The 26,803-nt window shown below is 35.3% G+C and overlaps 2 protein-coding genes and 1 pseudogene across 5 annotated transcripts in view; 2 read left to right on the forward strand and 1 right to left on the reverse strand.

The window, feature by feature from the left end:
* The window catches only part of Wdpcp (WD repeat containing planar cell polarity effector), a 346,394-nt gene extending 336,645 nt beyond the window's left edge, over positions 1 to 9,749 (reverse strand). For 2 of the 4 annotated variants that reach the window (XM_026387164.2, XM_026387163.2), the window contains exon 1: positions 9,288 to 9,749. Coding sequence is in view for 1 of the 4 variants with exons in the window: in XM_077791841.1 (XP_077647967.1) it covers positions 7,595 to 7,627 (33 nt within the window). In the remaining 3 variants the exon portion in view is untranslated. Of the gene's footprint in view, positions 1 to 7,594; positions 7,664 to 9,287 lie in introns of those variants that run through there. The other 2 variants (XM_077791841.1, XM_026387162.2) reach the window with 2 other exon arrangements.
* Positions 171 to 271, forward strand: LOC113181657 (U6 spliceosomal RNA; annotated as a pseudogene).
* Positions 9,750 to 9,990: 241 nt separating the features above from the next.
* Positions 9,991 to 26,056, forward strand: Mdh1 (malate dehydrogenase 1). Its single transcript, XM_026387166.2, has 9 exons — positions 9,991 to 10,100; positions 15,352 to 15,450; positions 16,254 to 16,350; positions 18,322 to 18,497; positions 20,493 to 20,615; positions 23,703 to 23,879; positions 24,359 to 24,472; positions 25,045 to 25,134; positions 25,755 to 26,056. The coding sequence occupies exons 1-9, from the start codon at positions 10,098 to 10,100 to the stop codon at positions 25,878 to 25,880; spliced, it is 1,005 nt and encodes a 334-aa protein (XP_026242951.2). The 5' UTR covers positions 9,991 to 10,097; the 3' UTR covers positions 25,881 to 26,056.
* Positions 26,057 to 26,803: the final 747 nt, after the last annotated feature.

Genomic DNA, 26,803 nt, shown 5'->3' on the forward strand with positions numbered 1-26,803 from the left:
TTCATCCTTTTTATTTTGAGACAGGTTCTCATCAAGTTGTCCAGGCTGGTCTCCAACTTATGACCTCCTGCCTCAGCTGGGAATTTAGGCAGACATCACTACTCTGGTTATAACATAAAATATCTCATACATCACCATTCCTGAAAATTCTAGTCAAATATTTTGTAATTGTATTTGCAGTATTACATATACTAAAGTTGGGATGATACAGAGATTAGCATAGGCCTTGTACAAGGATGACATGCAAATTTGTGAAGTGTTCCATACGTACATGTGTGTGTGTGTGTGTGTGTGTGTGTGTGTGTGTGTGTATAAGCTAAATATACTGGGCTATGTATAAATTGTGACACTATAAAATAATAAAAAATAGTAATAAAGTAGTTCTCAATTTGGTTACAATTTTAAATTAAATTAGAAGCACTTTTATTTTTGCCATGGCTAAATATGATTTTGGAATTACTATGTTTAAGACTCACTGAAGTGAATGTGATAATCATTTTTAAAATACTACATATTTTGAAATTTACATTTAGAAATTACTTGAGAATACTTTCAAAAATATTCTGCATCTCATCAAAACCAATCAAATAATTTCCAAGATAACATTATTCTTAAGTTTAAAAAAGAGTACAAAGCCAAACTTTCTTTTAAATAATTTAATTATTTAATCCTACAGTCTGTCATTTAAAAAATATGTATAATAATTTTGGCTCTCCTTTATTTCATAAATCTTAATCTTGCTTTTTAAATGATCCTATTTTTAATAATGTTCTATTATCTAATATGACTGATTATAATTACATGGATGCTATGATGAAGCCAGCATACTTCTAAAAATGTAGTTACTCAGACCAATAGCAGAGGCATCTTTACATCACTTTCTAAGTATTATTTGGCTACTTTCAATGAATGAAAATCAGATTATAACAAACAAAATACAATTAAGTGTTTAATTGTACTTCATTAAAGAAAACATTAAAATAAGTGATTTTTAATTAGACACATAACAACTGTACACATTCTAAAGATAAAATTAACATGAGGTTAAATAATTTTATACTATAAGAGCATATGATCTTATGAGTTTCAAAATGCCTAGGATATCAAAAGCCAACATTCTATTTCAGGAATTTAAAATTTAAAGCTCCCTTAGTATTTCTGCTGAATGTTGTTAAAATTATTTCAAATATTTTCTGCAACTTAAATTAAGTATTACCTTAATAATGCTGAACTGAGAAAAAAATTTTAATAGCTCCAAATCTAGCATAATGATTTAATGCTCTACTATTTGCCACCTTGACAACAACAAAAAACTGTACTCCAAATTGAGAAATACACCTCGATATTCAAACTCAAAAAAAAAAATTAGAGGACATCTTGTGCTACTTGACATTAGTTATTACTTCTCCGAGTACACAGCTTTATAATTATTGTAATTGGAAATATTCTGATACACCTACCTGACCAAAAATCCTCTCTTGCATTGTATTATATTGCCTGTGAAGGGTAACTTAAAATCAGTGCTAACGTGTTCCTTAATCTGATTTACAAGGCCAACTAACTGGAAAGAAAACAAGGCCAGGAGCTACTAGACAAAGTGACTCTGATTCTGTATTTAGATTGAGTGAAGTTATAGGGGCTTACATATTTGTGGCTTTCTTGTAGTATGGGAATGTCCTGCTGTAAGGATGGCAGTGAGAATTTGGTATGAAAACTCTCCCTTTTAAAATTCACTGTAAATCAAGGACAAAAATCATGAGATTTTAGGCACAACAACAACATGGAAAACCTCTTTCTCTTAGCAGGTGGCAGAAGAATTCTTTTTTTTTTTTTTAAGAGAGAGTGAGGGGGGGGGGACAGAGAGAGAGAGAGAATTTTAATATTTATTTATTTTTTCTTAGTTCTCGGCGGACACAACATCTTCGTTTGTATGTGGTACTGAGGATCGAACCCGGGCCGCACGCACGCTAGGCGAGCACCGCTTGAGCCACATCCCCAGCCCAGAAGAATTCATTTTAAGAGAATAATGAGAGAAATTTTTGGTACATGCTCAGAGTGGGCTTCAAGAATAATGCACACCTGCTTTATACAACCAAAGGATAGCAATCTGTTTTGCTCCTCAGAGACAGTCAGGAAAGGGGTAGCTAGAGGGAACATGCTATATGCTATATCATTATAGACATGCAGGCACTCCATGAACAACATTTAATAAGGAATTAAAAGCAAGTCACATATTTTTCAATGCAAATTGCATAATGAAATATTTATTTCAATTATGGTCAATCTTGAGCTTAGGAATTTAAAAATTTCTTACTCCTTATTAACAAAAAATAAAATTACATGTTAAATGACAAACCAACTCATTTTTAGCAATCATACTTTTTTCCTTTGCTAAATACACAGAGAAAAGTATGATTGTGAGGTACAAGAAGTCTAATGAAATTAATATATCATTTCTACTTTGAATATCTGATTTTAAAATTCTCAGAAACTCAGTATCTTTAAGTTTGATATCGATTTACTAATGGAATACCATATCTTTTATCATATTCCTTACTTTGTAAGTCATTTATCATTTTTGGTCCACTTTCTTCCACTTTATTACAAATAAAGCAATGGAAATAACATTATCATAATTTTAATATTTTTAAATAATATTTAAATGTATTAAAAGTTTTAATACACTCATTTTAATCTTAATGTTTTAATAATCTCTCTTACAAATGAATTTTTCATTTTTCCAGCAGTTTTAAAAGATTCTTTTAAATGAGTAATAAGGTATTGACTAAATTTTAAAAATAAAGTCTTTTTATTTCTGATAGAAAATAAACTGATCTTGGGCTGAGTATGTAGCTCAGCATTAGAGTGCTTGCCTAGCATGCATGAGGTCCTGGGTTCGATCCCCAACACTGCAAAAACAAACAAACCAAAATCAAAAAATAAATTGAGCTTATTTGATTGGCTGATTTTACCAATTCGGTTATATGGCAATGGTTTGACCTAAACTGAAAATTCAATGAGCAAATGAGCCACCTAAAAGTTTTGACACAAACATACTTAATGCAAATGATAAAATAAAAGCATTTTTCATCACAAATTGTTTAGAAATAAGGTACTGAAATAACATTTCAGTTTTTTTCTAACATTTTCAGAGGATATTAATTAAGGAAACTAAATGAAAGAGGAACTATACAACTGAAGAAAAATTATGGTAAAGCTTTAAATGACTATTGAACAGTAAATCCTTTTGCAAGTTAGGTGGTTTTCAGTTATTTGTTTTCAACCAAATTGAGGAAATCTTGAAACAAGTTACCAATTGATAGATAACTGAAAACAATTTTTGATGATAGTTCACCTTGTGTTTGTTACAAATGACATGGAAGGCAGTAAAAAAAAAAAAAAAAAAACAACAACAAAAAACTCCATCTTCTCATTTGGATGTGTTGGGAGTCAGCCTGGCTCCAAAGACTAACTTCCCCATCCCCTGAGAAGAGCCGTCCAATGGTGAGCCCTTCTGGCTCACATGTTCCTTACCCACCAACCAGACTAGCCCTGCTGGCTCACATGATCCTTACCCATCAATCAGACTAGCCCTGCTGGCTCACATGATTCTGGGTAAGGATCAGAAAACACCTCATGCCAACTGTCAAACTGTTCAACCATTAAACTGTCATAACTGTCAAACCACCCCCAGCTCTATAAATATGCAGAGCTGTTCCTCAATAAACGGGCATTTTCTCTGACGACGAGCCTTGAACCTTCTTTCAGGGTGAATAAGGTTTCCAAACACTTATTAATAATAACTCTGATTACCACAAGTAAGTCTGAGGCTGAATTCAGACTCATTCTAACCATTCATAATATTCATCCACAGGAGCTGGGGATGTGGCTCAAGCGGTAGTACGATCGCCTGGCATGTGTGCGGCCCAGGTTCGATCCTCAGCACCACATACAAACAAAGATGTTGTGTCCACCGAAAACTAAAAAATAAATATTAAAAAATTTTCTCTCTCTCTCTCTCTCTCTCTCTCTCTCTCTCTTAAAAAAAATAATAAAAAATTTAAAAAAACATAATATTCATCCAGAAATACAAACTAAATGGGAGCAAAGGAGAGGGCCCCATCTTTTAAGGGATATGTTTCCATTAAAATTTTAATTTTTAACAATCATTTACCTAAGTATAATGTTACTAATAATTATAATGACAGAAAGTTTTAATACACTTAGTTATAAGTGACAAATGAAAAATATAACAGTTCTATCTATATTCATATTTCTGTAAAAAATATACTGTGATCATTAAAAACCTTTAAGCATTAAAATAACCTAAAAATATATATGTATATGCTATATATACATATATTGTGTTTAATGTGCATACATACATATATAAACCTCAACTTTTGACTGTCAAAAAAAAGTTATTTACCTATTTTTTGAATGGATGATGGTAAATATCAAATTGCTAGGACATTTACATTCCATCAGATGCATTTTGAAGAGAGATACAAGAGTTTTGTTGTAAGTCAGTATTTATTATACATTGTTAATTACCTTTATTACTAGATAAACATGACACATTTTAGATGTTAAAATGTGTGAGACAGTATGAGTTTTACAACAAAAAAATTATGTGTAAGATCATAGTTTTGTAAACATGGCTAAAGACTTGGACAAGTCACAACCTTTGAAACTGAGTTTCCTAAACTATAAAATGAGGATATTATTCATTTTACTTCAAGATTAAAATGTTAAAATTATATATATCAAATGTAGAATATATTATATATAATATATAAAATGTATCTTGGAGGCTATTCATTCTACTTCAGAATTTTATATATATATGAAATACATATAGAATAGAATAGATTGTTACATATAATTACATACAAACTATAAAACAATACAATTGTAAATTACATGACAACCTATATCAAGGAAATATTAAATTTATGAGGGTCTGGAAATTTAACACCTCCCAATTTTGAGTCATTTTTACATAAAATTAACAGACCAACAAAGATATCATATGACAGATCAAAGCTACTAAGACATGAAAATCTGATTCTGATTTACTTCCAGAAACTATAAATTAACTTGAACATATAAATAATGAAATTCTTCATGTGCCACAGTTAAGATTAAACTTAGCCAAATATGGGAGGGTATTATAGAATTCAATTTGGGAGCAAAGATATTAAAATGTTCAATTAAAAAAGTAACAGGGGAATATAAGGAATTCTATGGAGAATCATTCTTTACACACTCTTACCTTTAGAGGATAGTTGATTTGCAAATTGTTACCTTCATAATAAGTATTTTGTAACATAAATGTTAAATCCAGCAGCAAAGTCATGAAAGTAGGAAGAGAAACACACCCATTTTCTGTGCCTATTATATACCCCATCTACAATTACCAACAGTTCCATTTAGATGGAACCAAATATATTCCCCAGGCAAAAAAAAAAGCATACAATAAACCTGTCATCTTAGAACAAAAAGATAATTTCAGTAAGTATATATAATCTAATAATCAGTAAATATATATCTCATAATTCTACCTAAAATTTAAGCTTGATCACTTAGCTAAATAATTTGGTAAACAAGCTAACAATAAGCTATTTACAGCAAAACTGAAAATATAGCTGTCTCTTAGTGACTGAATGGAATTAGTTTCAGGAGACAGACACAGACATACACACACACAAACACATACACACACATACACACACAGTGCCAAAATCCTAGGATGCTCATATCCCTTATACAAAATGGAATGTACTTGTACATAACATACATTCATCCTCCTCTATACCTTAATCATCTCTAGATTACTTATAATACCTAACACAATGTAAATGCTATGTAAACAGTTGTTACACCGTTTTGTTAAAGGAATCATGACAAGGAAAAAATGCCTGTACATGTTCACTATAGACTCAATTCTTTTTCCAAATACTTAAGATCCATGATTGAGTGAATCCACAGAAATAGAACCCTCAGGTACAGAGGGCTGAATAATGTTTTATTCTAATATCAAACTGAGAAATTTCTGGTATTCTCAGTATTTCACCAATTTCCCCAATACAATTTGCATTTACAAAAATTCTGCTTAGCTAGATAATTTTGAAACTGGTTAGGTTCATTAAGCAAGATTAGTCTCCCAGCTTCCACAATGACAATTTTAAAGACATTTTTGCTTGTACCTATTGTCAGAGAGATAGCATATTTTGTTCTATGAGGCACATAGATGTACAAGACATAATTCATTTACACAAGGAAATTATTAGTTTAATACATAATACAGAAAAGTTAAAAATATTGTGAAGTAAATAACCACTAGATTCTATAAAATTTATAATTATCTAGTATTTCACCATTTTACTATATTTGCTTTATGTATATTTCATTTTTGGACATAACTATTAGTGTACATCCATTAATCTATCATATGTTTAATGCATTTCAAAGAAAGCTGTAGACTTACATATACTTCACCGCCTAAACTCTTTAATATATATATAACTAGGGTTTAATCATTTTATGGTGTTAGATAAAATTTATATAACATGAAATGCATGAATCTTAAGTGCACCATTTGCAGATTTTGACAAACACAATCACCTCTGAAAATGAAACCCCTATCCAGTCAATCCCCAAGCAACTCACACCCAGAGGGAACTACAGATAGTACTTTTTCCTACCATAGATTAATTTTGCAAATAATCATTTTTAAATTTAAAACAGTGATAATCAGGCTAAGGAACCACAAGACTTCATGTAGATGGACAAATGAAGTAAATATAGCAAAATGCTTAACAACTATAGAATAGGTGGTGAGCATATGGTTATCAATTTATCTCTTAGTTCTAAATCTACCTTTCTTTGCCCTGCTTTGTGCCATCCTACAAACATTTCTCCTTGGCCAGCTCCAGGGCAATGGAATGATGCTGCCAGGTAAAAGAAGCAGGGAGATACTTTCCTTCCAAATTCTGGAACTCCATTATAACTCCATTATTATTATTATTCAGCACAGGAATCCCAAAGCCATGCTGAGAAGACAAGCTCCAGCAGTAGCCTCAGGCCCCAGTCTCCTCAAAGACAGAGGGCACTTCTATACATCATGTAAACATGGACATGACCTTTTTGAAGAGGGGCCCTATCCTAGTCTTTCTTCCTCATCCTAGAAGTCACAGCTGCTCTTTATCACCTCTTTTATTCATACTTCCTTTTTATTCTCTTCTGTAGTTGGCCATCCCACCTATTCTAGTTTAAAATTTATCATGACTTTCCAATAACTCAAACTACTATAAAGAGTATTCACTGTATAGCTTTTCTGAATGCTTGAAAATGTTGGGAAAGAGGAAGAAAAAGGAAGATTGTCAAAAAAAACGTAGGGTGGAGGTTGCAGCTCAGTGGTAAAGCTCATGCTTAGCATGCACCCAAGGATTGGTCCTGCATTCAACTCCCAGCGAGAGAGAGAGAGAGAGAGAGAGAGAGAGAGAGAGAGAGAGAGAGAGAAAAGGAAGAAAGGAAGGCAAAATGGTAATAATTAATGAAGCAGTACAGTGGATTCAGAAAATTATATTACCTTTATTTTGTGTATGCTTGAATTTTTTTCCATGAAGGCTTCACAAAGGTCAAAGTATTTGAAAAGCTCCTGGTGGAATGAATTTTAATAGGCAGAAATGTAGGATAAGATTGCAGTTGAGGAAAAAGCACACATAAAATATGGAGGCAGAAAAGTAGAGTATATTTTCAGGCAATAGCAGGTAGTTTGACTAAAGTTCAATGTGTGTAATGGCAATGAATATGTTTAGAGAATTTTTCTCCACTCCTTTTTAAACAAAAATTATGGGGAGGGGGGAGGATAATGATGTTTTGGACTGAGCTCCTTCACTAGACCCTAACTGATCAAACCCACTTATTCTAAACACACAATCAAACTGAAACTTTAAGGAAGCAGACAGATTCCAAAACAGACGAGTTTTTCCTGAAAACAGGAGATTTCAGTCTACTGAATCAGACTAATAACCCTTCCAAAAAGTAAGTTCTTCATCTAACCAGTCATTTCTACCCTACAGTTTGAAATCTGGTAATTTCATCCACAACCAACATCATAGAACTGGGGCAAGTCATGTTATTTCTTTCAAAGAGGGTTATACTTCCGTACACAGTAGGAAATACTGTAAAACAATGGAAATAATGCTTATTAGAAAAATCAAGTGGTCATAATAAGTAATTAAGAAATACTCCTGAAATACCAGACTAGAAACAAATTTGGGAATTTTTAAAACAGAGGTAGCATTTGAAGTGATACAACTCAAGAATGAGTTCACTTAAGGATTAAGTGTGTAGACAGAGAAGAAAACAGGCACTCCAAAGTTAAGAGATCAGAGCTTTTAAAAAAAAAAAAAAAACCTTGGAAGGACTGAGAAAGGGCAATCAGTAACAAAAGAGGAAAATCAGAAAAGTATGTTATCTGAAAACTGAATGAATAAAGTGATTCAAAGAGGAGACATGTAAATATGATAAATGCTATTGAAGGATCACCTAGGAAAGCACGGCTTTATATTTCTTTCCCCCGAATAGTAAATCTTTCAAAAATGAAATGGAGAAAAATAGAAAGATATCACTTGGCACTCATTTACCAGGGATAAAACTCAGAAGTTATACCAATGTTATCCAATAAAGATATTTTATTCATTTTGTTGGGAATACTATGGCAGAGCAGCACACCTTCCTTTCAATATCCACATGAAACAGCTTTCAGACAGCCCTGAATGTCTTATGGGCAGCTTTACTTTTAAATAAAAATCTACCTCTTAAATTTTCTAACAGCTGATATTCTGCCTGAGACAACTAGTGTCTCCCATTCAGCTGCCACTCTTTCCTCAGATATGCAGATTTGGCATAATTTTAAGGGATAAAGTGATGTAAAGTGCATCTCGTTGCTAAAGAGAGAATGGGTGAAAGTGTCAACGTTCAAGGAGGGCAAAGAAAGATCCGTGGAATGCAAGTTGCTGGGAAGAGGGGCTCACCTTCTACAGAGACTCAATAAATATTTTTGATTTAACTTTGGAAGAGCTACGTTTTATACCGGAGATAGGGCGCAAACTCTAAGACTCTATTTACTCCAGAATACGGTAGCATTTCCACGCGCGAGCTTCAGGGCACCCTCTGGATGTAGCTGCACCCTAGAGAAAGCAATGCTGGATGGCGCACAGCAGCATTCTGGGCGCTAAAGTAAAAAGAAAATTTCTCACTTTGAGGCCAGGGCTCACCTGACTCCGGAGTGCTGAAAACGTGCAGTCCCAAGTCGCCTGGGAGGGGGCGTCCCCACAAACTCTCTCCTCCTCACCGGACGCCACCCAAGGTAGAGGACTCCCAGCAAAGTGAGGGAGGACCGGGGAGGGCGCGGTGTTCGCTCTAGATCTCGGGGGTCTGGGAGCCGTAGCTTCCACAGTTCGCTCAGGTACTCCCGCTTCGTCGCCTAGCAACCTGAGAAGCTATGTGGTCTTCCCGACATTTCCAACGCCCCCGCCCCTCGGGAGCGGGTACAATGTTTTTAAAAGGTTTTGTTTCCGGGTCGAGCCGGCTTTACGCAGCGGAAGGTCTGTGTACCGCCCACGTTTAGCCTCAGCAGGGGCTAAGGTCTCAGTAGTGCGCGTGTGGGTGTTGTCGCTAAGGGTCTGTCTCTCCTCCCTCCAGTCACACACGCCTTCCCTCCCGCCAATTGTAGAGTGCCACAGGCCGTCTTTTCCCCCCGGAGCTCAAACCCTCCGCTCATAGTCATCCTCCAATCAGAAGCTCCCCGTCAGGGACTACTTTACAACCGGCTACGAGCGCAAGGAGAAGGACGTGAAGAGACACTCTGTTTCCGGGAAGTGTAGTTCAACACTAAGGAAATGCTTCGGAGGTTGGGCCAGAGCAGGGTTAGCGTGAACTACGTTTCCCAGAAGACGCCGCGGCCGCAGCCGAGCTTTTTCTGGAGGCCACCGCACGCCCTCCTTGTGTGGATCCCGCGGTGGAGGTGACCTGACTCTTTGCAGCTCGTTTTGCTGGTGCAGGAATTGTCCGCGCAGTTTTCAGTCATGGTGAGTGTGGGCCCGGGTTCCTGCCGGTGTCCAGCCTTTGCACCCTTGTGTGGGGTTTCTTGCGCTTGACGGACTTTTGCAGCCATGCAAGTCGCGGTCTTTAGCGCCGTTTGTAACGCCCTGACTTTTATTCTGGGGATTGACGCAGTATTCCAGTAGTTGGGAAGGGGTTGATATGCACTTGGGGGCCTCTTCAAAAGGCTCTGGAGATATCACTGTCCTTGGAGAGGCGCAATCTCGATCCTGCTGCGTGCCGAGGGGATGGAATTCAAGTTCTGATTTTCTCTGAAGAATTATGTAAAGCTTGATAAGGACGATGGGGTTTCATGGAAAGGAGGAGTTAGTTGAATCCTAACCTCTTTTTCTCCCTCCCTCTCTTCTCTCTCTCTCTCCTCCCCCCTCTCATTCTCTCTCTCCCTCCCCCCACCTCTCTCATTCTCATTCCCCCCCCCCTCGTCCCAAAGTATTTAAGAGCTTCAATCACAAAGCCCTTGAAAGCAAAAGGCCTTCGACTGTTAAGGCAGGATTTCACCAGGTGCTCCAGATTACGATCTACGTTTTCAGGAGACGTGTTGCCGCCATATCTAATTTCTCAAAATGTTAAAACCTGTTATTGATGCCGTTATAATGCCAGAGCTCGTTTGCATCACTAGCCAAATAACTAGTGCAAATATTCTTTACTGTTCTGTTATGGATTCCAGAAGCACTGCATATAAATGTAATTGTCATTGTAAATGTAAATGTCATTGAAAACGTGCACCCTAGGTCTCCATATCTTTGCTGAAGGGGGAGGCGGGGCGAGGAAACTGACGTAGGAATAATCTGCGCACTGTTTGAAGGTGACATTTGCCATCAGATGGAGGGAAGTTGCTTCAGTGTTTGTATTTATATTTGGAAATATTTTTCCCATTTATCTCAAAATATGAAAATGAGTGGAGAGTGTGAGGAAATGTTTGCGTGAATTGGAAATTTCCCAGAACCTGAAAATACATGTTTTCAGGCAAGGGCACATTAGTCCTTCCATCTCTTTAAGGTGATTGGGGACCAGTACTAATTCCAAATAAGTATTTCCTTATTATTTTGTCATATGACATTATTACTCATTTAAGTTATGATTTCAGTAGTTTCTATATTAATTATTTTAGCAAGGAAGCAGAGATACTTATTATCAGAGTACTTCCGGACTTTGTCACTTTAGAACTGGATGAAGCCTTTTAAAGGTCATCTTGACAAACATCCCCGCTTAATATATTTAAATTGAGTTTATTGAGACCCAGAAAGAACATGACTTGTCAAGGTCACACAACAATTTGCATTAAGGGTCTCTCCTTTTTACCATTATTGTGTCATATACTTACCAAGTCATTCTAAAAATTTACTTTTAGTACTGAGATTCTAGATGAAGATACAATCATATTGTGAATATAAACACAAGTGTATTACCAACATGTGGATGACCTAATAGCTTTATTCCTTAGAATTCAAAAATTGGAAAGGAATTGAAGATTATTTTCATTTAATCTTAAAATGTAGCCTGGTGAGGTCAAATGACTTTTGCAAGGTCACAGAGAAATCCAAGGCCCCTATTCTTGTTTTGTTCTTGTTGCACAGTAGACTGAGCCAGGCCTCACCCTTGGAAGGTCACTGGGGTGCCAGAGATAGTTCATGAGGAAGAATTCTGTCAGTTTGTTGTCTCACATGACTTAGGATCTTCCCAACTCAGAAAGCATGTGAACAATCACTGATTTAGAAAAGAGCCATATTTTTTTTTTTTTTAAAGAGAGAGGGAGAGAGAGAGAGAGAGAATTTTTTTAATATTTATTTTTTAGTTCTCAGCGGACACAACATCTTTGTTGGTATGTGGTGCTGAGGATCGAACCCGGGCCGCACGCATGCCAGGCGAGCGCGCTACCGCTTGAGCCACATCCCCAGCCCAAGAGCCATATTTTGTAATCCAATTCAAAGCAAAATTTTTTTTTGTAGTTGTAGATGGACAGAATGCCTTTATTTTGTTTGTTTATTTTTATATGGTACCAAGGATCTAAGCCAGTGCCTTACATATGCTAGGCAAGTGCTCTGTCACTGAGCTACAGCCCCAGCCCATCAAAGCAAATTTTAAAGGAGGAAATTCTTTGCTTGTGTCAATAGGGAGTAATAGCAAGAATAACTGAAGGAATCTGAATGGGACTGCTTCTCTTTCACATTACAGAATCTATGTAAATTAGAAATACATGCATACTAGGAAGTAAAGAAAAGAATACATGGTTTTTCCATGAAATAACAGAAAAAAACACTTAAATTCAAGTTTCATAACTGAGATTTTAGCACATTCTCAAGAGAGAACCTGGTTTGCAAGAAGGTTATTAGTGCCCTGCCAAGAGCAAAGACATTCCTTCATGGATCTTGGCAGACTGCCCAGATAACTGAGCAAAGAATAGCCACCTATGTTCATTCTGTAACAGTGTGAGAAGTCAGTGGGTTCTCCTAACTTCCCACTTGTCAATTGTAATGTTGCAGAAGAAGAGTAAGAACCAAATATGTGCTTTCTTTACCCAGTTATCATCAAACATCCAGACTACATAGGTTTCATACTACTGTTAACAAGGTGAAGTTGCCTACCTGTGAAAATAATTTGCCCAAAGAGAAGGAAACTCCTGCGCTGAAATGAGCTGTTCATTAGTTGGCTACAACCCTTTTAGTAAGGACTGTGATTAATTCCTAAAATTGGCTGCATTATTCTGTTTTGCCATCTGCCTGACCTTCTAGGAGGATGAACATTTTATTATCCCAACTTGCTTTCCATTGAAGTAGCATATATTTATATTTTTCTTTACCCTTACTTTCATTCTTTCAACAAATATTTGATAGAGTGCAAATTTGAGTCAAACACATACTGCTCTTAAGGGGGCTTCAAGGTCTAGTAGAGTGTAGCAGATATGTAAATAGAAGACCACAGACTATAAGAATCCTTAGAGGAAAATTTTGTGGTGACAGAGCCCTATAAGCCCAAAGAGGTTAAGTAACTTGCACAAGAGCATACAGCTAATGAGTTGTGGAGCCAGGACTTGAGCCCAGAAAGTTTGGCTCCAGAGGCCATCTCTTAATTACTACTCTTTACTGCTTCTAGCTTTCTGTTTTAGAGAATTGGCTTATCCCCTTTCTAAATTCAGATGGTTATTAATAGATCCCTTGCCTACAATAGTAGCAAGTACATGATAGGGATTCAATGGTATTGTTTAGTGAATTAATTAAATAAGTTTTTCACTTGATTGATAAGACACATTAGAACAAGTGGCTTAAGTAGTTTCACTCACTATATCTGAAGCTTATGGTCCTTAAGTTTCTAGCCTTCTCAAAGCAAGTATGTGAGAATAAAATATCTTTTAATATGTTTTTAAAACATGTTCAATATGCTTCCAAATAATTCTTATAGATTTCCATCATTTTGGTAGTTTACAAGATTTCCATCATTTTGGTAGTTCTTTTACAAATATTTGAGCTCCAACTACATGCCAGATATTCTAGTTAGTTAGGATATAACAGTAAATATAGTAGACAAAAAAAAAAATGACAATGTAAATGAAATAGACAAACCCCCAGCTTTAAGAAACTTGCATTATAAAGGGGAAGGAGGGAATTATTTCTTCCTCTTTCGTTTTTTTCATCTACTTTACTTGACTTGAAGGAAGAGGGGGAAAATGATAAAATGAAAAAAATATATATATAAGCTTTTAATAATTTTTCTGCAAATAGCAATAGTCTTTACTGTTTATCCTAGTAATGTCATTACTATTATCCTAGTAATGACAGATCAGCAAAAAAAATTTTGTGTCATATTTGTGTTATATAATAGAAAATAACCATATATGATCATATTTAGTGCCCTTTATAAATTAAATCTATTTTGGAATATAAATATGTATCAAAATGATTTATTTAAGAGATTATTTTATTTGTATATTTAGAGATATAAAAGGGGGAAAGTTAGTAAAAAAAGGCAGGGAAAAGACCCAGATAAACAGGGAAAAATCTTTCTACTTTACCCTTAGTGTGTTTTCCTTCTCTCTCTCTCTCCCTTTCTGCCTTCCTCTCTTCCTCTTTTTTTCCTACTTGTGTCTGGTTATTTCTCTGTATTGTCTACTATGATCAGTTTCATTTCTCTTCAAGAGTATACACTTTCCTGAACTTTTTCTTTGGCTTCTGTGGGTACCATGTGACTGAGCACTGCTGACCTTCAGATCTCACAGTTAAGTAAGGTTAAGGATCCTTCAAGATCATCCATCCTCTTTCCATCTCAAACATGTGACTAATCTGGAATTTTAAATAAAAAGAAATCAAATGCTTCTTCTGCCCTAAATCAATTCCATAAGCCACTTCTCCATGCAGGTACCGTTAGGGTAACAAGGAGTAGAAGTGGATTTACCCAGCATTGTCAGGAAAAAAAAATAATCACCTTGGTTCTACTACTTCTTTAATTCTCTGGACATAATTTACCTTTATTTTGTAATGACTTTGGGTTTATGAATATCAGTTATTTTTGTCCATGTGTCTTATTATATTCAGGTTTTATTGAAACCTATAAGGCTACTTGTCTCTATTATAACTGTTGTACTCTTTGTATACCTACTCTCTCCTTCCTTTTAAATATAATTTTTCCTTTAGAATCAGGTTATCAACAATCAGCACATGTTGCCATTGTCTTTTATTCCTGTTTAGTATTAAAATTTATTATAGTCCAGATACTATCATATTCTTTTTTTCTCCTTAAATAAAAAAAGTCTTATTTTTCCTCCTACATCTAATTAAGTTGAAACATAAATGTCTTATTAAAATATTTTGACTCAATGTAAATGGAAAGTTTTGACCACTGTTTCTGTTCTTCCTTGTGTGAAGAATTCTACTAAGCAGATGGGAGTGGGAGATTTGCATAATAAGGTTTTGAAAGGCTCTTGCCAGCCAGGGTTTGTATCACCACATACATACTGCACACACTGACGTTGTTAGGCCTATTTTAGTGGTAACATATCAAAAAAAATGGATAGGATTATGTAAGTAAATACAGGCTAACACTTTGTGTTCCCTATACAGAGAGAGTTAAGTAACACTACATCAACCCAGCCAAAGACACATGTTCTGGAAATTTCTCAGTTGATTTGTGTGTGTTGTATTTACTGAAACAAGCCAATAAGCTAATTTTCTACTAAACCTGTGTGAAGAGACTTATAACTTATATGGGTCTTTTTCATTGCAGTCCGAACCAATTAGAGTCCTTGTGACTGGAGCAGCTGGTCAAATTGCTTATTCACTGTTGTACAGTATTGGAAATGGATCTGTCTTTGGTAAAGACCAGGTAGGGGCATGTCTATAAATCTTGGCATTAGAGTAAGACTGTTGTTAATAAAATCCTGTATTTAGTTGCAAACAAATTATAAAATGGTAAAGAAATGAATAGTCCCAATAAATGTAAAAGGTGCATTGCTATAAACTGAAGCTGGTAAAGTATTTATAGGCATCCCTGCAGACAGTGAAAATAGTTTGCAAATCAGTTTCCTTTGCAAAATAGTTTCCTTTGTACTGTATTTAGTTAACCTGGTGCAACCAGCAGGTGCTAGTCAATATAGGATATCACTAAGGATAGTAACTGCTTAGTTGGAGCTCTGTGAGAAAGTTGCTGAATCAGCACTTCCTTGTTCATAAATGGTCTTCTTTTGAACCAAAATAGACAGAAAATCTGCTTCTAAATTGGAAGCAGACACCCTAATTCTAGCAAATCTGATTAATACACTAAAATATTTTTTCTCACCCACAGATACTGAGCTCTTCCCTCATGTCAGATATTGTACTTAGTAACCATGAAATCAAATATACAACTATTAACAATAGGAGCAAGCTGTGAGACTCCTTTTATGTACTTTTAAAAAATTCATTATAGATGATTACTTTTTGCTGTTTCTGTTACAAAATAATTGCTGGTTTTATGGCCTTTCTTATTCTCAAAGTGGCAATGTTAGAAACCTGAGCTCCTAATGTAATTACTATGGCTAATGAATAAAACTTTTATACATACACACACAAACAAAAACTTTGAAAGGGCTTTTTGTGACTAAATGATAAAAACCTACACTGACGAATGCTGTCCTTGCTGTTTGGCAGCCTATCATTCTTGTGCTGCTGGATATCACTCCCATGATGAGTGTTCTCAATGGTGTCCTAATGGAACTGCAAGACTGTGCCCTTCCCCTCCTGAAAGGTGAGTTAGAAATTCAGCTTTAACCTGCATAATCCCAGCTACTCAGAAGACTGAATAGACTGAGTAGACTTAGAAGACTGAGGCAGGAGAACCACAGGTTCAGGGCCAGTCTAGGCAATTTAGCAAGACCCTCAAATTTTTAAAAAAGAAAAATATTTTTAAAGGACTGGAGCTATAGCTCAGTGGTAGAGCCCCTGTGTTCAATCCCCAGTTCCACAAAAGGAAATGAAAAAGGGTATTATATGTCTTAACAAAAATAGATTTTATATTTTTGCTGAAGAGACTTAATTAGAAATTATTTCATGAAAGTATTTCATTTTGTTTTCTGAACTATAGATTTGGAGGGGGAGGATACTAGGGATCAAAGCCAGGGCCTCATGCATGATGGGCAGAAACTCACCATGAGCTATGCTATAACTACTTTTTAACATGTACACAATAGTACATAAGGGTAAAAGTGAGAAACAATTTGTCAAGTAAAAAGCTACTTTTTCTTCAACATGTCTGTATATAATTTATTATTATTATACTAATTGGGCATAATATCACACAAGAATTACATATACCTGAGATTATCTACATTGTGTTGTGATATAGTGTCTATTTAAATGCTAATAGTCTCACCTCCTTAATGGAAAACTAATTCTGAAGCATATCCTCCAGAGCCATATCTCCATTATAGTCTTTTTCTTTTCATAAAGATTAATGATACTGGAGCTGCGGTTGTGGCTCAGTGGCAGAGCGCTTGCCTCGCACATGTGAGGCATTGGGTTCAATCCACATAAAAATAAACAAACATTGTATAACTAAAAAAATTTTTTTAAAAAGATTAGTGATACTCAGCTAGAAGTTTTCACAAAACAAAATATATACACATCCCTAAAAAGAAGACTTCTTAATATTCATGTGTCTCTTCAGTAGACATATACTAAAATAGATACTCTACCATCAAAATTGTTTGGTTGCATGGTTCTGTAAAAGAATACATGATTGGGCTTTTCTGCTGGTTCCCTTTCCTTACCTACAATTTTTTTCAAATCAGCTTCTTTTGCTGTTTCCCATTTGCATTCCCTTCTCTGCTGAGTTCCCTCTACTCTGAAATGGGTCCATTTTGTTCTCTGAAAGGTATAAATATGACAGGGAACATTCTGCAAATGAGAATGTGTGGCTGGGAAGGGGAAGCTGGGTATTTTTTCTAACTTGTCTTCCTGCGTGTGCCCATTCGGGGACTTACAGTCCAACTGACACCAGTCCACTGGCCTAAAAATTTACCAAAGGAAATGCCAAATCTCAGTCATGACCTTTCTAATACAATCAACAAAGGAAAGGAAAGATACATGTTCTTCGATCAAAAAGCAAATTGTGTATGTTTATTGAACTGACACTGTAGCATTGTCTAGACTGACATAGGTGGGAATTATAGCCTTCCTCACTATCTTATCATGGTGGCTAACTAGTCTCTTTAAAGCTCAGTGTTTTCATCTCTAAAATGAGAAGACTAAATTTTGATAATATAAATTTCCTAGCATTATTCCTAGCACAATACACCTTGATTAACATTAACTTTTTTTAATTTGTAATTCGTATCCTAGATCTTGAGGTAATTATAACTTAAAGGTTAGTGCATTAGTTGCTCTTTTGTTATCTCTGTTAATTGCAAATAATGTTGCTTAGAAGTTATGTTATACCTTATATGTGACTAAAAAAAATAGGTATAGAAGATTTAAAGTTGAATTAATTATTGGAAATAGGAAAAGCAAAGTAAATTTATTAACATTTTTGCCATGTTAAGGTGATTATATTAATATGTTGTCTTTATTGACCCCTACAAGTTGTATCAATGTGATATGAATAAATAAACATTTCTATTTGTTTTCACTTTGGTGACAGAATAAATAGATTTAGTATGAAAAAGAAAATTTCAGATTTGAGTATTTAAGTAGCTTAGCCTATTGTTTGCCGTGTGCACAGATGTCATTGCAACTGATGAAGAAGAGGTTGCCTTCAAAGACCTGGATGTTGCTGTTCTTGTGGGCTCCATGCCAAGAAGGGAAGGCATGGAGAGGAAAGATTTACTGAGAGCAAATGTGAAAATCTTCAAAAGCCAGGGTGCAGCCTTGGAGAAATATGCTAAGAAGTCAGTTAAGGTGAGTTAAAGTAACCAACATGTATTTCATTGGGTTTTTCAAAAAGGTATAAGAAAATTTATTTAAACAAAAAGAAAAAAGAAAAATTTTGAGGCAAGAGGAGTGTAAGTTCCAAGCCAGCCTCAGCAGCTTAGCAAGACCCTATCTCAAACTAAAAAAATAAAAAGTGTCAGATCAGGCTGGGCAGGCTGCAACCAAAGTTGGCAGATTTAAAAGGGCCGCTGAACAGGCTTTATTGAGATATCACTCCCGGGCGGAACTTGATCAGACCCACAGAGAGGACAGGAGAAGGGTCTGAGGAGAAACCGAGTGGAAGCTCGACCGGACTGGACTTTTACGGGGCTTACAGCAGGAAGGGAAGGGCTTGGGACAGGAAAAGGTGTCTCTAGGGTCCCTTGCCCCCTTGGAGTTGGTCAGGGGAGTTGGCTGAACTCCAGGATTGGCCAGGGGGTCCTGCTGATTGACAGGCGGTAGTCAGGAGATCTGGCTGATTGACAGGCACATCTGATTGATGTTCAAAGCAGCGCGGGCTACTTTGTTCTAAGTTGCCACTAAATTGATGCTACCGACCTAACAAAAAGGTCTTGGCTGAAGTTGTGGCTTAATGGTAGAGCACTTGCCTAGCATGTGTGAGGAACTGGGTTCAATTTTCAGCACCACATATAAATAAATAAAATAAAGGTCCACCAATATCTAAAAAAAAAAAAAAAAAATTTTAATAAATTAATTTTTAATAAAATGGTCTGAGGATATAAGCACACAGTGGTAAAGCACTCCTGGGTTCAATCCCTAATATCAAAAAAGAAAAAAAATTTTCAAGATGGCAAATAAAATGTCCTATCTGTGACACTTCATAGACGTCTGCATTTTTGTTTGATAGAGATTTTTATTTTAAATAGTTAACAGAAAATAATAGAAATGAATTGGATAGAAATCCTTAGTACTCTTAGTAAAAGATTAAGATTGTTCAGGCTGCTAAAATCCAGGCTGCTTTGGATTTGTGGTATTTGCATGGCAATTCCATCTCTGCAAAGTGTCCTTGTTTGGGGAAGATATTCACTGGCACTGGAGTACTTAGGGACCATGGAGCATCTTAGCTGAACCTTGTTCTCAAAAGGACCAAAAAAAGATTACAGTTTATGTGTGGAAAGAGAGTCTTAAAGATGGAGCAAATTGGATAATCTGAATAAAGGGGTTATGGGAGTCTATCCTTGTAATAGGCTTGCAGCTTTTCTGTAATTCAAAATAAAGTTTCTTTTCTTTTTTCTTTTTTTTAGTTGTAGATGGACACAATATCTTTATTCCTTTATTTTTATGTAGTGTCGAAGACTGAACCCAGGGCCTTATGCGTAAGATTCTTATCACTAAAAATCCATATATACATTTTCCTGAGCTGTAATTCAGTGTTGACTAAACCTCCCCAATATAAAAAAAAAATAGCCTGAAGCATTTTCTCCTGAAGACTGATTCAGTAGCTCTAGGAGGGGGAAAAGGGTGATAATCTGTATTTTAGCAAATAGCCCAAACAATTCTTAGAATTGGGCAAATTTAGGGAATAATTACTTTCAGTTCATGGAGACAAATTGTTTTCTAAAAATAAACTCAAAAAGAAGGAAAATGTTATGAATGAATCAAACTCTGAAATGGGGTCTTACTTTACATAGTTTTTACAGTAAGTTAAATAAATTCTGTGTCTGTTTTCACACAAAAACAAAATAGAAAGAAATGCACCTTAAGTCTTGGACATTGCCAAATAGAAAGTGACTTATATACATAACAGTGGCTCTATCAAAAAAAAAAAAAAAATGTTTTCAGTAGTCACACCAAACACTAACAAGTCAAAATGCTTTCAAAAGGATGATACAAACTACAATGATAACTATGTATATTTAGTTCATTTGGGCTTGATATACAAACTACCAGTTAACACATTTCAGTGGAATTCTAAGATAGTTAAATAAGTATACATTCCATAACTCTTCTCTGTCATCCTAGGTCATCGTTGTGGGAAACCCAGCAAATACCAATTGCCTGACTGCCGCTAAGTCAGCTCCATCCATCCCCAAGGAGAACTTCAGTTGCTTAACTCGTTTGGATCACAATCGAGCTAAATCTCAAGTGAGAAAAATGTCTTTTAAATTTATGAATTTTAGATTTAAAACCATTTTCTTTCATTTTTAAAATAACTGAATCTTAGTTTGTACTTTTGTTGTTTTTTGTTGTTGTTGTTGTTTAGAAGTTATTAAAGTTAAATTATTATTAAATTTGTTAGGAAGCCTGTTCTCTTAAAAACTATTTCAGTTGCTAACTACATTTAAATAGTAAAAATTTCAAGTAGTAGTTAAAAATTAGTTACTAGGGCTAGGGTTGTGGCTCAGTGGTAGAGTGCTTGCCTAGCACATGTGTGACCTTGGGTTCGATTCTCAGCACTGCATATAAATAAATAAAATAAAGGTCTATTGACAACTAAAAAAAAAATATTTTTTAAAAAATTAATTACTAGTATAAATAATTACCCCATGATGATATATAATTTAGTTTAATTTTGTCAGATACATAAGAGATCATTTTAAAAACTCAAGGTTTTTCTTTTTTTTTAATTTATTTTTTAGGTGTAGATGGACACAACACAATACCTTTATTTTTATGTGGTGATGAGGATTGAGCCCGCTAGGCGAGCGCTCTACCACTGAGCCCCAATCCCAGCCCCTCAAGTTTTATGTAGTTGTGTGATTCTCCTTTCTTGGAGCTAAGCAATCACATTCACTTTTTTGCTTGTTTTGGGGGTTTTTTGTTTTAGGTACTGGGAATTGAACCCAGGGGCGCTCTACCACTGAGCAACATCCCCAGCCGTTTTTTCTTTCATTTTTATTATGAGACAGGGTCTCACCAATTTTCAGAGCCTGGTCTTGAACTTGTGATCCTCCTGCCTCCACCTCCCAAGTTACAGACATAGGCTACCACACCCAGCCAAATTTTGATTTTAATTTTATATTTAATTTAGTTTTCGGTTTTATATCTTTTAAATATTGTGTGTCTGTGTGTTTCCATAAAATTTCCTGCTTTTACTACATAGGAGCTAGATTTTAATTATTATTAATTTTCCTTACTCATTAGCACCTTAAATAAATTTGCCAAGGAGTGAGTGACCAGGAGATTAACAAAGCTTCAAAAAATTCAGAGCTAGGCCACTCATCCAAGCTAGTTTTCTCAGCTTCCTCAGATCTAACTGGTCCTGGTGCCCTTGGAAGTCATGATAAAAGTTTTAGTTCTCAGATATAGCCTCTGTCCTTTTTCTTATCACTTTTCTGGCCATCCTTCTTCATCCATCATTGCTAGTTAGATCTATGAATGTAGTGCTTTTTCTTTATAGATGAAAACTTTATTTTGTTTTAAGCAAACTGTATTTATTAACCAGAAAATGATGTGAGATCAGAGTTGAAAAACCACTGTCTTAAACTGAGAGTTATCTTCCAGCTCTGGAATGCTCAGTGGAAAAGAAAAGAATTTACATTCGTAAAGTTTCTATTATAAGCTGAATGCTCTGCATGTAATTTTTCATTGTTTCTTATAGTACCACAGAACTATCTATTATTATCCTTATTTTACAGGTAAAAGATTGGAGGCCCAGAGAGATCAGAGAACCTACTCAAAGTCATACAGCTAGTAAATGATAGAGTATCCTAGATTTGCCTGACTCTAAACCAAACCCTTGTATGTTATTACATAATGATATCACATGACTTACTAGCTCTGTGACCTTGAGAATGAATATTTAAGCTATAAAATAATAATTATATCTACCTCAGAGAATTGTTATGAGGATTGGATGAGAAAAGATCCATTTTAAGCCTTTAACATGGTACATGTCACAGAGTCAAATGTAGTAAAGGTTGATTGCTATTATTATTTATTTTGGTTTTATTATTAAAAGGGTTACAGCCTAAAGTTGAAAAGAGCCTCATCTTGGAAATAGCTCCCTCAACATTCTAGTTAATTAAGGAGGTCATTGGATAGCAAACTCGAAATACAAATAACAGCCTTAAGCTGTTAGCAGGGTCTGGTGGCTGAAAAGAAATGGTAATTTGTGTGAATGACTAGTTGTAGGAGTCTTAAGTACTATGAAGTAATAAAGGAAAGGATGTATTGTAGTTGTACACTCCAGATTGCCAGGTGGTTACATAGTTTCTACAGAAAGGAAAGAGGTAAAATAATGACACTGGTAATCCCCTTCTTTGCTGTTTCATCTGAGGCCTCAGTAGGAACAGATACTGGAAAATTCTGCTTCCAGGGATATTACTGAGTGAGACTTTGTCCCAGCTGCTGAACAGTTTTACTTGTGAGGGCAAAAGTCATGAATAAGCCAAGAGGGAAGAAGCTGTCTCATCAAACTTTAACCATCACTTTTGGCACACATTGATTGTTATCCACAGGCTCTTGGTTAGCACGTCAGTCTGGCACGGGGGAGGGAGCTCTTAAGAAGTTTTTAAAGAAGCAGTTTCTTCCTCTTATAGAAGTTATACCCAATGAGCAAACAGCAAACCCAAAGATTATTTTTTTCTAACACAAATGGTTACTAGTCTTACATAATTTGTTTTGAAACTCAGAAGGCTTTGCTATCTGGTGACTATTTCTCACCTGCAGGACTCCCCTGTATACTTGCAAACTAGAGCTGTATGTGTCTGCTGACAAGGTAATTTGACAGTGATGCCAGTTGGCTGGGATTAGGGGGAAGGAAATTACTAGGTCTGGAGATAACAGACCTATATGACAAACGCAAGTGTCTAAGGAAGCCAGGAGCTATTGTCCTGGGGGAGATGTTAATTTAGACTAACTCTGGTATGAATGACATTCAGAAACAACACCCACTGGGTGCATAGTACCTGACCTTTGCTGGTTAGCTTTAAGTTAAAGGGAGCCAAGGAGGCCTATAGGGAGGAGAAGCTTAGGGGCTGTTGAAGCTGACATTGAAGAGTTGAAGCTGCCATTTAAGGGGATTTGGTAAAATGTATCTCAAGTTACATTTTTTTTTTTTACAAATCAATATAATTCTTGTGCTCTCCTGAAGTTTCAGAAACTTTTAATCTTAAAGACCTTTGTCAAACAGGCCACAATTTTAACTAAAAATAATTTGTCTAACCTTTCTGAGCTGTTAAATGGTGTGTTGTTTTTTGTTTTTTGTTTTTTTTTTTTTAATTCAACTAGATTGCTCTTAAACTTGGCGTAACTGCTGATGATGTAAAGAATGTCATTATCTGGGGAAACCATTCCTCAACTCAGTATCCAGATGTCAATCATGCTAAGGTGAAATTGCAAGGAAAGGAAGTTGGTGTTTATGAAGCTCTGAAAAATGACAGTTGGCTCAAGGGAGAATTTATTACGGTAAGAAAAACCTGAGAGTCCTCTTAACAGCCAAGCATAAAGAACTCTTGAGAAACACACCACATTGTCATCCTTTGTGTCTCCAAGAAAAGGAAAGGGAATCCCTAAGGAGAGCAGGTCTTTCACAGTTGTTCTTAGGACTGCATACTTTCTTCTGGGATCCTACAAAGCCATGATCCAGTCTGATTTGATATGTTATACAGCAGTTGAGATTGATTGTTAAAATGGGAAAAACTAGAGTACTCTCTAGTCATGTGTGTATAAAATGTGGTAAACATTCTAGGGGAATTTGTACTTTCCTTTTTTCAGAAATATTGGTGTTTATACCAAATTAGGTTTATAAGGTCAACATTAGGCAGTTGCATGATGTTGGAGAGAACACATTATGCAATGGTTGCAGCCTTAGATTAACTTGAAACTGATGAATATTTTGCTATTATGATCAAGTAACACTGTCACATCTGCCTGCCCCTGCACAGACTGTGCAACAGCGTGGTGCTGCTGTCATCAAGGCTCGGAAACTGTCCAGTGCAATGTCTGCTGCAAAAGCCATCTCTGACCACATCAGAGACATCTGGTTTGGAACCCCAGAGGTGAAGACTCAGTAATACTGTTGTGTGTGTGTGTATGAAAAATACATGTGTTTTTCATATATATATATATATTTTTTTTTTTTATTTTTTTTTTTTAATCCCTGATATTGTAATATGAAAGGAACAGAGCCTTAGTGGTCAAGCTGGTTAGGTTCATTTCCCAACTCAGCTGCCTTCTAACAGAGTAACCTTGGGAAAATAATTTAACCTTTCTGAGCTGTTTTATCATCTGTTACATGACATTTCCTCACAGAATTATAAGGCTTAAACATGATAATATATAGAAAAACATTTTTCTTCAATATTGAACAATAGCTCCCTCATCTATAAAATAAGGATATGTTTTTCTGACCTACTTGACATAATTTGGAAGAGTAGAATGAGATAATATCCATGAAAGTTCTCGTTGTGGAAGAACCTGGTGCTGATTCCTTATATAGTAATGAAGTCAGGAACATAGTAAGAAAGTCACCTGGTTTAATTTTGTTAGTTCACATGTTGTTTGTGTAGACCAATCCTAGTGTGCCATGAAAATAGAAAACATTGTTTTTTGTGGGGTTTTTTTTTTTTAGGGAGAATTTGTGTCCATGGGTGTTATCTCGGATGGCAACTCCTATGGTATTCCTGATGATCTGCTCTACTCATTCCCTGTTGTAATCAAGGTAGGGTCTTTGGGAGTTATTTCCCTTCTATGGGAAAGTAGTTATATGTTTTTCTCAAAATAGGTATAATTTGGCCTAGAAAGTTATTCCTTTAATAACCAAGATTTTTTTCTCCTCAACTTGAGTATTATATATATGACAACTTCAGGGCATTAAAAGATTGAAATTAATTTGAACAGCAAGAGTCAACTTTTACCACCAAGTGAATTATATTATCACACCTCTAATATCAGCTACCTACAAATCTTATGTTATTTCTAAATGAAGCAATGGTTTTCAGTATTGTTGCTCTTTATTATAACCATGGTAAAGTCAATAGTTAATTTTATAATTTTTTGAGATTAAATGGTTTTAAATTCAAGTGTTAACTTTTTATCAAAATGATCTGCTAATTTTAAGATTTGGATTCTGGGCTGGGGGTTTAGCTCAGAGATAGAGCACTTAGCTTGGATTTGATCACAGCACTACAAAAAGAAAAAAAAGTTTGGATTCTGTTTTATTTCTTTGGAATCAGATTTTAAAACAAGTACACCTCCAGATATAAATTCAGACTAGGTTTTTGCTTGCTGGAAGATCAATTCTAGATTGTTAATCTCTTATTTAAAATTATTTTCAAACAGAATAAGACCTGGAAATTTGTTGAAGGTCTCCCTATTAATGATTTCTCACGTGAGAAGATGGATCTTACTGCAAAGGAACTGATGGAAGAAAAGGAAGCTGCTTTTGAATTTCTTTCCTCCGCATGACTAGACAATCATTTTGATTTCATTAAATGCCCCAAAACTGAGGAATCTAAATGTCGTCTTTGACTTTAGTACCAAATAATAATGATGTTATACTTAAATTACTTGTGAAAAACACCACATTGTAAACATTATGTGCTTCTTGGTACAGATTTGTGAAGGTCTCATCATGCTATTAATGCTGCATTCTAAATAAAAATATATATGCAAGTGAAAGTGACTTGAGATTCTACTTTCTAGCTAATTTTAATATTCAGAAAACCCAAGCTTGTATATTTCTCAGCTTCCTTAAGGGGTTGTGATTTTTTTTTTTTTTTAAACCAGGAAAAGATAATAAAGATGGGAAATAATACAAACTAAAGCACAAATCTCTTAGTTTTAAATAGAAAGGACAACTCACCTTGTGATAATGAATCAATCTGTTTCAGAATATATTTTTAAACGTGGTTACTGACTTTCATCAAATACTTATGGTTTTAAAACTTTAAAAGTTAGTTCATGTGTTGTGGATAATTTGATTTTAAAATTAGCTGATAAATAGGTTGTTGATAAAATATTCTGTTAACAGTTTATGCCATTGGATGAAATTCGAACAGTCATTTTCATGATAGAAGAAAGTGACAGTAATAAATCTTCCCTGAGGTATTTCTCTTTAACAGAATAAGGAATTGACTTATATTTAATAACTAGTAAGTGCCACAGAAATGTGTGATAATGTCCACAGTTTAAGCTTATTACTAGAAAGTCATGCAAATAGTCATTTGTTTTCCATTGAGAACAGAAGGCAGTATCTCATTTCATCCTTGTACTTAATCCATTTCCTACACTTAAGAGACACTCAATATATCATAAATCTCTCAGCCTGATGTGATAATCCTTCATGGATGTTGGTTAGATTTGATATTTTAAATTACTTTTATCATTTT

The sequence above is a fragment of the Urocitellus parryii genome, chromosome 12, assembly GCF_045843805.1.
Source record: "Urocitellus parryii isolate mUroPar1 chromosome 12, mUroPar1.hap1, whole genome shotgun sequence".
Classification (NCBI taxonomy): domain Eukaryota; kingdom Metazoa; phylum Chordata; class Mammalia; order Rodentia; family Sciuridae; genus Urocitellus; species Urocitellus parryii.

Coding starts and splice junctions, on each gene's coding strand:
- Mdh1 (XM_026387166.2), top strand. Junction 16,351..18,321: donor TGCCCTTCCCCTCCTGAAAG/GTGAGTTAGAAA, acceptor CCGTGTGCACAG/ATGTCATTGCAACTGATGAA. Junction 18,498..20,492: donor ATGCTAAGAAGTCAGTTAAG/GTGAGTTAAAGT, acceptor CTGTCATCCTAG/GTCATCGTTGTGGGAAACCC.